This window comes from Heliangelus exortis, chromosome 29, assembly GCF_036169615.1.
Source record: "Heliangelus exortis chromosome 29, bHelExo1.hap1, whole genome shotgun sequence".
NCBI classification, from domain to species: domain Eukaryota; kingdom Metazoa; phylum Chordata; class Aves; order Apodiformes; family Trochilidae; genus Heliangelus; species Heliangelus exortis.
This window is the reverse complement of record NC_092450.1, coordinates 4,299,726-4,313,672: the sequence shown is the minus strand read 5'-3', so window position 1 is coordinate 4,313,672 and position 13,947 is coordinate 4,299,726. Positions and strand designations below refer to the sequence as shown.

General features: G+C 50.3%; 3 protein-coding genes across 7 annotated transcripts in view; 1 reads left to right on the top strand and 2 right to left on the bottom strand.

Annotated features, from left to right (window-relative positions):
- Window positions 1-13,947, bottom strand: part of MIEN1 (migration and invasion enhancer 1) — a 62,260-nt gene that overhangs the window by 9,021 nt on the left and 39,292 nt on the right. The window lies entirely within an intron of this gene.
- On the top strand, window positions 3-2,436 carry RDH8 (retinol dehydrogenase 8). The gene is made up of 6 exons (XM_071728773.1): window positions 3-395; window positions 475-636; window positions 1,022-1,201; window positions 1,278-1,371; window positions 1,459-1,642; window positions 2,073-2,436. Exons 1-6 carry the CDS (start codon window positions 299-301, stop codon window positions 2,310-2,312), a joined length of 957 nt encoding a protein of 318 aa, XP_071584874.1. The 5' UTR covers window positions 3-298; the 3' UTR covers window positions 2,313-2,436.
- The window catches only part of IKZF3 (IKAROS family zinc finger 3), a 33,407-nt gene continuing 23,829 nt past the window's right edge, over window positions 4,370-13,947 (bottom strand). For 4 of the 5 annotated variants that reach the window (XM_071728763.1, XM_071728765.1, XM_071728762.1 and 1 more), the window contains 2 exons: window positions 10,812-10,928; window positions 4,370-6,409 (listed from right to left, as the gene is read on the bottom strand). In XM_071728763.1, coding sequence (XP_071584864.1) covers window positions 5,727-6,409; window positions 10,812-10,928 — 800 coding nt within the window. In that variant the 3' untranslated portion in view covers window positions 4,370-5,726. The remainder of the gene's footprint in view (window positions 6,410-10,811; window positions 10,929-13,947) is intronic. The other variant, XM_071728764.1, reaches the window with a different exon arrangement.

Genomic DNA, 13,947 nt, shown 5'->3' with positions numbered 1-13,947 from the left:
CTCCTGCCTCGCCCTCTCAGAAGGGAAAAGCTGGGGTGCTGGGGGGGGTCAGTCCAGCAGCCCCTCAGGGGAGTGTGTCTGGCAGTGTCCCCATGTCCCACCGTGTCCCCACAGTGCCCCAGGTCCTACACAAAGGTCCCTCTGTGCACCCCGGGCACCACGTGCGGCTCAGCCACGCGGCTGCCGGCAAATCCCCGGTGGGGATTATCAGGGTGAGATTAATGGCCTGGATTTGGGGGGGCCAGGGCAGGCACAGCTGCTATTAAAGGCTGGGGGGGCCAAGCAGGGGGGCCTCACCATGGCTCCCAAGACGGTGCTGATCACTGGCTGCTCCTCCGGCATCGGGCTGGCGCTGGCCGTGCGGCTGGCACAGGACAAGCGGCGTCGCTTCCGAGGTGAGCGGGGTGGGGGGACTCCCCCATTCCTAGGGAAGACCCCTCCTGGTGTGCCAGGCTGAGTCCCCTCTGCCCTCAGTCATCGCCACCATGAGGAACGTGGGCAGGAGCGGGGCACTGGCGGCGGCGGCGGGGCCGGCGCTGGGCCGGACGCTGGAGATCAAACAGTTGGATGTCTGCGATGAGGCCTCGATCCGTGCCTGCCTCGACAGCATCCCCGGCCGCCACGTCGACATCCTGGGTGAGCCCTGGCACCCCCTGGACCCTGGTGCTCTGTGCTGGGGACACCCTGGGCTTGGGACAGCCTGGGCTGGGGTCACCGAGTACACCGGGGTGAGCCCTGCAGTGAGGACTGCCCATACAGCCCATGCTGGGGACCATCCATGCACCCAGTGCTGGGGACACCTCGTGTGCCAGGGGCCACCCAGGCCCTTGCACTGGGACCCTCCATGTCGGGGACATCCCACTCCAGGGATCTCCTATTCTGGGGACATAACATGTACCAGGGACCCTGTGCACCCAGACCACCCTGTGCTGGGGATCCTCCGAGCACCAGGGACCCTCTGAACACCGGGCATGGGATCCCCGTTCATGGGGGTCACCCCACTGAGGCCCTGTGCCCGCAGTCAGCAATGCCGGGGTGGGGATGGCGGGTCCCCTGGAATGCCAGAGCCTGGCAGCCATGCAGAGCCTCATGGACACCAACTTCTTCGGCCTCGTCCGCCTGGTCAAGGAGGTGCTGCCCGACATGAAGCGACGGCGCGGGGGCCACATCGTTGTCATCAGCAGCATCATGGGCCTGCAGGGTAGGAGAGGACAGGGCACCCAGGTGGGAGCAGCCCCCCAGCCAGGCCCTGACTGGGCCCCCCCTCACCTCCTCAGGCATCGTTTTCAACGACATCTACGCGGCCTCCAAGTTCGCGGTGGAAGGGTTCTGCGAGAGCCTGGTGGTGCAGGCGCTGCGCTTCAACGTGGCGTGAGTGCCGGGGGCTGGCCAGGGGTGGAGGGAGAGGGTGCTCGGAGGGGAGGGCACCAGGGTCCCCAGCACCCCATCCCTGGGCAGGATCAGCCTGGTAGAGCCGGGGCCGGTGATGACGGAGTTCGAGACGAAGCTTTACGAGGAAGCTGAACGCGCCGATTACTCCCGGACCGACCCAGAGACGGCTGAGATCTTCACCAACCTCTACCTGAGGAACTCCAAGGACGTCTTCGCCAGCCTGGGACAGACCCCCGAGGACATCGCAGAGGTGATGGGTGGGCGGGTGGCACCCCCTGGGCTGGGGGCTGTCTCCTTTCCACCCTGCCTGTCCAGGGAAGCCTCCATTATCCTGCACAAGGAGCTGCTGGCTGTGGGGAGGGGTCCAGCCCTGCCAGCTCCTTCCCCCTGATGGGGCTGAACATGGATGGGAATGGGGATGGGATGAGATACAGACCGGACGGGAAGGGGTTGGAGAGAGGCATGGGGATAGGAACGGGAAGGAGATGGGATGGAAACAGAAGCGTGGATGGAGGTGGGATGGGAGGGAGGTAGGGATAGGATAGGAATTGAAATTTGGGTGGGGATGGGATGGGATGAGAACGGGCTGGAGATGGGATACACACAGGATGGGAAGGGGACGGGGATGGGGCTGAGGAGTGGCTGGGACAGGAAGGAGACAGTAAGGTCCCCACATGCAGCACACGCTGCGGGTGATCGAGGCGGCCCGGCCACCCTTCCGGCACCAGACCAATGCTGCCTACACCCCGATGGCCGCGCTGAAGCACGCGGACCCCAGCGGCGCCCTCGTCACCGAGGCCTTTTACAACCTGGTGTTCAAGTACGACGCGGTGCTGCGGCTCGGCCTCCGCGCCATCCGCCTGCTCCGCTGGAAGGCGCAGAAGGTGAAGGCAGGAGTCCGGCTGCTGGGCTTCAAATAGCCCCCGGGCCACGGTGCCAACACAGCCCCCCAGCACCCGGCTCACCTCGGGGGGCAGAGGTGCCCACACGGGGGACGGGGGTTTCGCTTCCTGTGGTATTAAACTGGGGAGGGGTTATTTTTAACCAGCGCCGGGTGATGGTTCCTCCAAGAGCGCGGCCACCGTGACAGGGCTGGGACAGGCTGGCAGCTGCCCCCTCCCCTCCTGTCCCCGACTCCCACTCAGTGTCCCCCCTCAGGCACATGATACCCCAGGACTCTGTCATTGTCCCCCTCCACAGCCACCAGGGATGCTCATCCCCTTCCCCTGGGCAATGCCCCATGTGGGGTGGGGTCCCACAGCCTGTGTCACCCCCCTCCAGCACTGTGCCCCCAGCCTGTGCTACACACGTGGCCTCCGCAGCCTGGGCAGCTCCTGGCACCTTGGGGACAGGATGGGGGCAGAGAGGAAGAGGAAATATTTTTGCATTTTGCCCCCCCTTCTCACACGAGCAGTGGGGACCGTGACACCAGGGCTATGGCAACGGCACAGCACCTGCAGGACATGCAGGGTGACATCAAAGGGGTGACACAGCCTCCACCCCCCCGCTGTGGTTTCTGCAGATTTGACTTTCTCTGCCCCGGGGGGCATGGATGGGGGGGCTGCACCCAGCTCCAGGGAGCAGCGAGGTGGGGGCCCCCCTGGCTGTGGCACAGCTCCCCAGCACAGAGCCAGAGCCATGGGAAATGGGGCGCAGGGAGAACAGGGCACCCCAAACCCCCCCGTGTCCCCAGGGGAGCAGCAGTGGGGACAGCAGGGGACAGGATTGTGCCCAACAGAGCAGGGGGGCAGCAGGGGCCTGGGGACAGGAGTGCTGCAATGGCCTCAGTGCTGTGACAGCCTCAGCCACGCTGCAGCACATCCTGGTGGCACTGGGGGTTCTGGGTGGAGTGGAGTGGGACAGGGGGCTGCTGTGGCCCGGGCTGGGTGAGGGGGGGTCCCCAAGTTGTGGCAGGACCTGGGCCATGGTTTCAGCTGAGGAGCACCACCCCCAGCCAAGCAGCGTTGTCCCCAGGGGCTGGGGCTGCTTGGCTCCATGGGGAGGTTCTTGTAAAAACAATCCTGTGGGGACTTTCCCCTCCAATCCCCTCACCCACCCCCTGGCCAGCCCTCGTGTGACAATTGTGTGACAATTGTCAGCTGCTCCCCTGAGGATCCCCAGATGCCCGAGTGTGGCTGCCATGCAAATCGGCTGCCGGATTTAACCCCCTGGAGGGAATGGCCGGGAGCACTCAGCTCCCTGGGGGCTCTGCTGTGTCCCCTCCACCTCCCCAGCTGAGTGAAGGGGACACCAGGTGTGACCTGAACCTGCTGTCCCCACCTGGGTGCCACCAGTGACCTTGTGTTGTGGGGCTGCATGTCCCACAGGGCTGGAAAACTGCCCCAGTGGGACACTGCCAGTACCAGCACTGGGAATGTGGCTCTCCAAGGGAGGGGGCAGCTGGTACCCCCCATCCCAAGGGAGACCCTCACTCAGTCCCCCCCCCTCCCATTTTTTGGGGGTCCATAACCACCCAACCCACATGGAGGCTGTGACATGCTGGTGGGTCCTATAAAGGGGTTTTGGTCCCAGCTGAGGGGGTTTTGGGCATCCAAGTGGCTCTGATGGAGGGAAAAGCCAGGCTGAGGTGACACCAGGGCGAGGGGGACAGCCCTTGGTGACAGAGTGTGTCACAAGGAGCAAGTGACAAGGCCAGGAGCAGCCAGGGCATCCTTTCTGCTCCACCAGGGGAAATTCAGGCATTCTCCTGCCTCAGACACTCATCCCGAGGTGGCTGGGGGGACAAGGAAAGCCACCAGCAGCCCCAGCTCTGAGGACGTTTCCTTGGACTCTGCCATCCATCTGTCACCCACCACTGAAGGCTGACAGCACGGCTCAGAGGCACAGATCCCATTATCCTTACATCTCAGTGTAGGAGAACTCCACAGGCAGGCAGGGTCTGGGATCCAGTCCTTCTGCAGCACATAAGACACTTGAGCACTCTGCAGATTGATTTAACCCCTTCCAGACACAGCACTATTGGGAAAAAATAATATAATTTTCTTTTTTTGTACCTTAAAATTCAGAGAGGGAGGAAATATTTGAGCCAAAAGAATGAGCCCAGGTCAGAGGGAGGGGTGAAGTGGGATTCTGTGCCCCAGCCTCCCCTCACAGGTACAGAAGGAACACCACAGAGATTGGCAGGGCAGTGTTGGAAAAGCACAAAAGCCACGTAGGTTCCAAACCACAAAATGGATGCAAAAAGTCCATCAGAACACACCTAATGCTGCTTTATACAAAAACACTTCACAAAGAATAAACATTCATTCAGCAATACCGTTATCAAACTCCTACCATCAGCCCAGTGACAAACAATCCAGCAGGGATTGGATTAAAAGAATTATTTTAAAAACCAGCTTCAAAGTCAGGGCAAACAGTCATTTTGCAAAAGAGCACCTTGAGGGATATCCCCACACAGACAGACACTGACTGAGCTGTCAGCTCCCACACACTCGTGCAAGGAGGTACTCACAGTGCCTGCTGCAGGGACAGGGTGACATGGGACTGGGACAGGGTGACACAGAGCCCACCACCAGGCTGGCTGTGGAGCAGGCACAGGAGGCACAGCGTGGGTTCATTCTTGGAATGAAACCAGACAGGAGGACTTTCCCATCAGTGAAAATCAGGATTTCCCCCAGACTGCTTGGATGAGCCAACTCCTGACCTCAACTGGGTATCCCAAAAACCCATACCCTTAAAAACCCCAGCCCTAAAATAGGTCTTGTGGTTTATTTTGATATTACTAAGAGGCGTGTGGGAGTGACTTTAAAGAAAGTGGACAGAGGGGTAAGAAGAATGAAAGTGTAGTGGGGCCATGTGCTCTTTAAGACTTAGGGGAAAACCTTTAAAGAGGAATCAATAACTCCTCCTGGACACACATTTTCCTTGTTCTGGTGCTTCACCATTTGAAGACCACTGGGATTGTGACAGCCAGGAAAACTTCTGAAGACTTCAGACTGTGCCTCGGATCAAGCAGGCAAACTGGCAGCAGGAGAGGAAAACACTGAGTTAAAGCATACAGTATGAAAATAAATGCACGTTAAAAAATAAAAACATCTTAAATGGCTCTTAATTTTCACAAAAAATAAAGTTCACATAAAAATCAGTTTCTGCTCCTGGTATTTCATACAGTACCACTTCCCAGGCAGAGATGCTACAGAACAAAAAAAAAACAAAAAAAAAAATTTAAAAGCCGCTACTTCCCTGTGACGCTCATTTGAAAACTGGCAGGGAAAAAACACTCAAAAAAACCTCTTTATACTGATTAAAAAGCAAACACAGAAGGCTCCCCTCCGAGCTAAACCAGAGCCTTTGACCTCGGACCCCCAGTCCTTTTACTTGAGCACCACTCGGTGCTCTCCTCGCGCGATGTGTGAGGAGAACTCGTAGCGGTCGTGGCTGCGGTACCCGCAGACGTTGCACTCGAAGGGGTCCCGGAAGCCGTGGCAGCCCATGTGGATGGTGAACATCACGTAATCCAGAAAGAGGACGCGGCAGTGGTCGCAGCGATAGACCCCGATGGCTTCCCCTTCCTTGTTGATGACCTTGAAGGCGTCGCGGGGGCAGATGGCGGGCGGCTTGATGATCTCGTAAGGCCTCGGGAAATCCTTCAAGGCCTGGAGGCCGTTGCGGGCCTGGACCCCCTGGTTCTGAGGGAAGGTGGGGTTCTGCCTCTCCTCGTGGTTGCTGTCAGTGTCTGTGGAGTCTTGGCCGCTGGTGTTGGGGGAGAGGCCTCTCTCGGAGGAGAAGTTTTTGTGGCTCTTCTCGGCGTCCTGCGCGGTGCCGTTGGGCGCCTCGGGGCGGGTCAGGGCGATGGGGTAGAGGCTGCTGATGACGGGCACCATCTCGGAGGTGGGGGCTGGGGGTGGCTGCACCAAAGGGCGCAAAGCTTCGGCCCCCAGGTAGGTGATGGCGTTGCTGATGGCCTGGTCCATCATCCGGCCTTGCATGAGCTCGCTTTCCTTTTCGTAGATGAAACTTGAGTTGTAATTAACATCAAAGCTGTGTCGTTTCTCACCTGTGAGAGAGGAGAGGCACAACATCACTGCAAGTATTTACCTCCCCGATGCCTTCTCTGGGAAGTAAAGAGGCACGAAATGTTCTCTGCAGAAAGAGGCTGCTCGTACACACAGGTAGCTTCTGGGTGGGCTTTTTTTTTTTGAGGCTTTGTTAATTATTTTTTGAAGTTCAGCCTTGGAAGCAAAAATTTAATGCAAGAGGTGGTGAGGAGATTGACTAGACAAATCACCATAATATATTTTAAATTATTCTGAGATTTGAAGGGAAGATTATTACCAAAGCTTCCATGGATTTACTTAGCCCTTTTATAGAAAAAGGTAAATTGTTAATAAAAATACCTGTAAAGGAGCTAATGGGTAATAAACCCACACTCTCCATGTTCAGCACCAAGACTGCAAACTTTTGCTCTTGACATGTCCCCCCAGAAGCATTCCTTGACAGAGAAAGTGAATACAAGTGCTGGCTGAGACCTGATCACCTCTGAGCTCTGTCACCCACCTGAGTCTTTTCTCCATCCTTGGACACCCAAATCAACTTTCCCCACTGTCCTCTGACATCTACAGCTTCCTCTGCACCCCTCCTGCTGTCTGTGAGCTCAGCACAGCTTTCCAGATCATCTAACATATGGTTATGGGGATAAACCAGCACGTTTAGGGCCACTAAACAAAAGAGTGAAATGCCTCCCTCTCCAGGCCTGCTGCGGGTTTTGAAAGCCTTGGTTAGAGCTCAGAGTACCTGAAACCCTCCTCAAGCCTCCTCCAGCAAGGACTTGGACCAGGGAACTGGGCTGGGCAGCAACCAGTTTGGGCCAGGTGCAAGCAGGAAAAACTGCACCCCAAAAGGATTAAAGTCATTTTTTTTGTGAATGTCTAGAAATAAGTAACCGAATTCTGCGGTTACACAAAACAAAATTGTTCATAGGTTTTTGTGTGGGTTTTTTTTTTTGGTTTTTTTTTTTTTAATGGACCAGACCAAATGTTTCATATGAGCGTGACTTGCAGACATCAGATCCAGTGTCTTAGTTACAGTAACTCGAGCAGTGCAGATGTTTATCAGTCACCTGTCAACACCATGACTCAATGTATATGAAACTCCTTTGGTTTCACTGCAGAGGCAGAAAACCAGGAGCTCACGTTTCTCTTATAAAACACCCAAAAAGGTTACTGAACCACAAGAGTGCAACTGCTTCCAACCCTCAACAAAACTTGTGATCCAGCTTCACACAGAAGGAAACAAAAACGAGATAGCACAATTGTATGAGTCATAAAACCAGCTCCAGGCAACTGAAAGATGTGAACAAATTTGAAATTAAAAAAAAAAATAAAAAAAAAAACAACCCACCAAACAAAACCCAACGAAAGCAAAAATAGACAGAGCTGCCTATTGATTTTGGGTTAGGACCAACTGTCAGAAGGTAAGACAGAAAAAGTACAACCTATGAGCTGAGGCTTGCACAGCACCCTGTTACTCCACTGTCCTGGGGGCTTTTTGATGTCCCCACAACAGCCCAGTCTGTCTCCTTTTAAATTACCAGTTATACCAAATGAAATGCAAATACCCCCAGTGCTCTCCTGACACACACCAACGTGTCATGTTGCTGGACACTTGTAGAAGGCAAGACATCAGGCTGTAACCCAGCCTGTGACACTGCTGAGACCCTTTGGGAGGAAAAAGCATTAATAAAGAACAAACCCTCCCTCTCCTCTCCTCTCTGTCTCAGCAGACACCCCCAGGCATGCACAGGGCTCATTGCAGTGAGGGGCTGAATCTGCACCAAAATGCCACAGAAAGTGCTGATTTTCTGCCCAGCACCTCCAGCACCACACAGAGTGCAGAGGCTGAGGGTTTATTTTGCTTCCACCAGAAAAAGTGCCACAAACTGACTGAAAACACTGCAGGAAAAATTAAATTTAGAGGTTCTCTAGTGCTCATTTACAGAGCAATCCTTGGCTAGGAGAATACCTTCCCCTTTTTTTTTTTTTTTGGTTTGTCTTTCTCAGTGCAATGCAAAAGCTTCAGAACTCCCCTGAGAGATGCTTCATGTGCTGCTCAGTGAGGCTTTGCTGGCTCTAAATCCAGCAGATTTCTGCCAGAAATGCACTGACTGCCCTGGGTCAGCTGAAGGTGCTGGGCTATTTTTGTTATTTTTTTTAAAAAAATAAAAGAACCTGTTCATTAATCAAGCCAGGAGGGAGTTGCAGATTGATCCATGGGGATGTAAAATAGAAATTTGCAGCAAAACAGGAAATAAAAAAATCAAACTTCCATCTTATTCACTCGTAACTAAAGGAAAAGCTGAGAACAGAATCTTTGCAGAAGCCTTTGGAAGGGGGCCTAATGCAGAGGGTAGGAGACAAGTATGTATTCTGCAGATCTATATCCTTATTTGAGACTTATATTTGTGCACACGAGGTAGCTACTGAAAATGAAAATGTGAAAAATAAAGTGGGCAAGACTCCTGGTATGTGTATGAATCTCTGTAGAGCCCTCAAATAATAAAGTGGGGTTTTTTTTTTCCCCAATCAATAGGCTTCATTCACAGAAAGGAGCCAAACAAAGATGCCTTGTTAGTATACATCTCTATCCCTTCTTCCTGACAAAATGAAAAATCAGCACCCGTTCCGAGAATGCCGTTTCCCAAGAAATCCCAGAGCTGTCCTGGCAGCTTTGCACTCCTACACGTACAGTTCAGAAAGTCACAAAAGTCAAACCAAGGTCGGACAGGCTGCTCTTGCAAACAGAGTTCCCAGGGCTAAAAGGGACCAAGTGAGTAATTTTTTTTTTTTTACACGTTACCTGACAAGAACACACCAGTCACAGGTAGTAGAAAAACAGTGGGTTTCAGAAATTGGTTGGTTTTGCTCCTTTAGGTGAAGTGCCCTGGTTCTTCACCTTCTCCAAAACCTCCCTACATGACACAGCACCAATCCAGGTACCAGTTCAGGCCACCTGCAGCCCACACTACTGAGCACAATCACAAATCAAAAAGGGGTCTATCCCAGGCCGTGAGAAGTAAAACAAACCAGGAGAACATCAGCAATTGATGCACGTGCTGAATGGCTGCATCCTGCTGCAGAGATCTTCAGCAAAATTCAGAAAGAGTGACTGGGTAGCAATTGTAAAGCACAGCAGGCTGAAGCTGATGTCAGTGCTAAGAAAAAAAAAAAAAAAGACTAAAACTTTTCAAACCCATTTGCATTAGTGTTACTGGCAGAACCACAGCATGCCATGCAAGCTCTAAGTCCCACCATCAACAGTTTCACTATGAAGCACCCAAAGGTGCTTGGATGGAGCATTCTGGTGTCACCTCACCCCTCCACAAAAAGATCACCTTTTTAAAGCTAAAAGCTCCCAGCTTTCCCTGGCAAAAGCCCAGTGCTGCCCACCAAATTCAGTCTGAGCTACAGCTAAGTTGCTTTTCTGGCAGAAGCAGCAGCACACCTTGCCCTAGGTTTGGCCCTTGGCCCTGGGTGTTGCAGCAAGGTGCTCATAACACCCCTTTGTCTGTTTGTCTGTCTGTCTTTCTGTCTGTCACCAGCCTGCACCCCACACCTCCCCCCAGTGTGGGCTCCAGCCCCCCCAGGCTGAGGGGGGAATTTTCTGCAGAACAACCATTGCTCGTTCCCTTTCAGAAGCAGGCAGGATACAACAAATCAGGCATTATTAGGACTAATTATTAGGACTAATGCTATAGAACTGCTGACTCAGTCAGGTCTGTACCCAGGACACAAGAGTTGCATTTTCTTTTCTTAAAAGGTGAGGTGGTAAGCCCAGACACAAGGATCAGGCACTCACTGAAACACAAAACCTGCCAAACTAGTATTTACTATCCCCAGCATGCAAAACTCTGATCATATACAATTAAATGCAAAGAAAATGCTATGGAAACATCTTGTTGCTTAAATTACCACAAGAAAGGATTTGATATTTTAAAATCATATTAAAATTCAGCAGGATGACTAACAGAAATCCAATACTTTTCTGTCTTTAGGCTTTATTCCACCACACAAGCATCCTGCAAGTGTCTTCAGCTCCTGCTGACTAGAAAGAGCTCCCAGCTCTCACCAGCTCTAGGCCTTCCTGTCCTTCCCTGTGAAGAACCTAGCAGAGAACATTTCAAATGCACAGGTATGGAAAACAACACATGGAGGCTCATAAAATATATTTACAAATTGCCTACACAAAGCACAACAGAACCTTCCATCACGATTAAGTAACAGAATAAACTTTTGATTTTAATCAAAACCCTACAAGAGATCACTTAAAGCATCAGAATAATCGAAGTCACTTTATTTAAATTCTATTGTATTCATTATAAACTTCAGAAGGATATTTAAAATAAGCAGAGGCATTGTACTGTAGCTTACCAACTTACACATGAAAAGGTTTTTTGTTCTTACCAATAAATTTCTGAGGCATTGAGCTTTTTCTCTTTGCCACGTTGCTTGCTAGCCTGTCCAGCACAAGGGCTCTTTCACTCCCCATCTCTGCCTTGCTGTGCCTTCCCTCCACGCTTGCTAGTTTGGAAAATGTGAAAAGAAAAAAAAACACAACAAAACAAAACACAAAACCATCACGTAGGTGAATAGGAAAAAAAAAAAAAAGATAAAGTTTAAAAAAAAAAAAAAAAAAAAAAAAAAGGAAGAGATGAATGGTTTAATCTCCAGAGTTTGCCACACTAGCTGGGAGGAAACAGTTTGGAGATCTGATGTGAACCTGGTTTTGCTTTTTCTGTCGTTCTGGTTCTTTGCATCTTGGGCACCAGCTGTGGTCAGTGGAACCCAGCTCAGCAACACAGAATTATCTTGCAGCCCTGAGCTCGTGCAAGGAGAGCACAAACCATACAAACCCCACATCTTCATCAGCAAGAGGAAGTGTAAAGTGAACTGCCTGGAAGTCTTGGTTATAAAACGTAGATGGAGACAGCAACTCTGTTTGCCTTTCTTTTTTATTCTGAGTAAGACTCAGTGACACCTGCAGCCCAACACAGCACTCCCAAACTGCAGTACAAGGTATTTAGTGCTCTCACTACACTGTTCAGATATCAGTCACACTTAGATGAAGTCTTAATTAAATCACTAAGACACTTGTATAAAATAGGTCCATATTCCATTAAAATAACAGAATATTTAAATATTCACTTCTAACTCTTTTTTTTCAGGTATTGTTATGGCTTAATTTTTGCAGCTAAAACTACTTCAGCATGTTTTCTCTTTGAGACCCCTGTAAGCATCAGCATTGGGTGGTTTAAAGTTCATTACAACCTCCAGAATTTCTAATTCTAGGAAAAGTACATGTCCCCCACCATCACTCCCTCCAGACAGGGCCCTTGGCAGAATCCCAGGGCTCTCCCCAAACCCTGCTCCCCCTGCTCATCATTTCAGAGCTGCAGGACTGCCACCTCATCTCATTACTCCCCAAATGATACTGAGCATTGCCCCCCCTGTGCTTGCCCCCCCAAAAGCTTGCTCTGACCTGAGGACCAAGTGTCCCCAGTGGTGCTTTTATATTAAAAAACAGCAGGAAGAGTTTCTGCATTAGCTGAATGTGATGTGGGGAAAACCAGACACATCTGAAGAGATTGGCCATGGCTGTGAGAGGTGTTATCTAAGGAGAGGGAAACAAAGGCAAGGAAGGATAATTGACTTTCAAGGGAGTACAAAAGCTCAGATCTTGCTGTGAAAGAATCCTGGCTGCAGTGTGACTGCAGTGTTGCCCCAGAGTACCTCAATACATGAAGCATCATCTATGAGGGGAGAAGCACTGCCAGGGGAAAACAACAGGAGCCCTGCAGTACCCCTTCAGTCCTGCTAAATGCAGTTTTATTAAGTGTTGGACTTAAATTACTGTTTGCCAAGTACAGCAAGAGATAAAAATGCAGTCTCATCCTTCCCCAGCCCAGCGTGCAGCATTTCCCTATGAATTTCAAAGTCAGTCACTCCTTGCTTGTTTATTTGTGCTGTTATTGATCTCATATGAGTTTCAGTCAGCCCAAACCATGACTCACCAAACCTCAGCCAGAACCATTTGTGAATGTTTGTTCAGCATTTTGAAAATGTGAAGTGCTTCATAAGGACTCAATGCCACAAGCAGCAGCCACAAATATGACTCAGGATGGATGGGATAACCAGGCTCAGCACTACCCTGGTTCTTCAGGATGTAACCCCGTGGGGTACATGATAACCAGACCCAAAGGTAGTAACACCCTGCTTGGCTGGTCTGGTTTTTATTCTGAATTTCACTGGTGTGTTTAAATTTGCATAAATATATTTATCAACTGCTAAAAATGCACCTGCTCCAGCATGAAAAACCAAGACATGACCCAACACTTTACATAAAGGGAGTCAAAACATCGGATTAAGGTGAAATTATAAGGGAAAGTTAGGTAGGCAGAACATAATCACCCCCTTTGGATTTTGCCTAGGAGCTCAAGTTAATTCTTGAGAATAATGTTACAGGATTTTTAATTTCAGAGCTTCTGTGTAGTCCTCATGCTTCAAAACCTGGAATATGCTTTCTGAGCTCTCTGCATTACCTTTAGGGAACTGCAGTTGAAGGTTTGAACTATCCCCAACCCAGACAGCTTGTCATCTTGACAGGACCATTGCACAAGGCATTACTAACAGTAATTTAAATCTTAACAACCCACAGCTACCCTGAAACAAGATAATAACACAAACAGTGCTGTGTATGGAAAAGTGTACTTCATAAAAAAAACAAAAACAACTCATGCGTGGCACAAGAGCAGCTCCCTGGTCCCTACCAATTCTTCATTTTTCTTAATTTGATCTTCTAGTTCCTCTTTTCTTCAATCTTTCACTTCATGAGTTGTACTCATGGTCTATCAAAACATTAATTTCACATTTTCAGAATTTTTTTTCTCTGTCTTCTGACAAAACCCAAAGAGGGAAGTTTCTGTCAGTCCTCTTTGCCAGCCCTGGACACACTGGACAGTGCCCACATCCCATCAGTGACTGCTTGTCCTCTCAGTGTTATTTATGTGTCACCAAGGGGACTTTATTAAATTAGTGTCAAGAGGCCAGACAAGCAGCTTCCTGCAGAGGTAACAATAGTCTGTACTCAGTCGAGATTGCTGCAGAGACAGCAACTCCTGACCTACATAATATGTTCTGGGACATCTGTAAGAATCAATCTGCCAGCTTGATGGCTGTCTGCATTTTGTTGTAATGCTCAGGGTCTTGTCTTTCATGTTAAGATTTCCTACTTCTTCCTAATGTCATTTTTTTCCTAAAGAAAAAGAAATAAATCTCCTTTTCCTAAAGAAAAAGAAATAAATCTATTTATGGGCCACAAAAGTTCTTTGACAATGTCTTCATAATCTGCTGGCATTGAGACACAGGTGGTTACACTGGTGCTGTCCCAGAGCACTGCTTTCCTGACCCAAAAGCTAACTTAAAATCACCTCTTTCCTTGGGAAGTCCAAGAATAATATTTAGTATTCAATAAACTTTTTTAATCATCCAGAATTCTCCGAAGACTTCTCAAACAGAGAGAAATAATGATGCCCTGTCTCCC

Bases quoted from the DNA above. Each gene is read 5' to 3' on its own strand.
- RDH8 (XM_071728773.1), top strand. From the start codon at position 299: ATGGCTCCCAAGACGGTGCTGATCACTGGCTGCTCCTCCGGCATCGGG. The intron at 637-1,021 runs GTGAGCCCTGGC...CTGTGCCCGCAG, and splicing joins CCGCCACGTCGACATCCTGG to TCAGCAATGCCGGGGTGGGG. The intron at 1,372-1,458 runs GTGAGTGCCGGG...ATCCCTGGGCAG, and splicing joins GCGCTGCGCTTCAACGTGGC to GATCAGCCTGGTAGAGCCGG.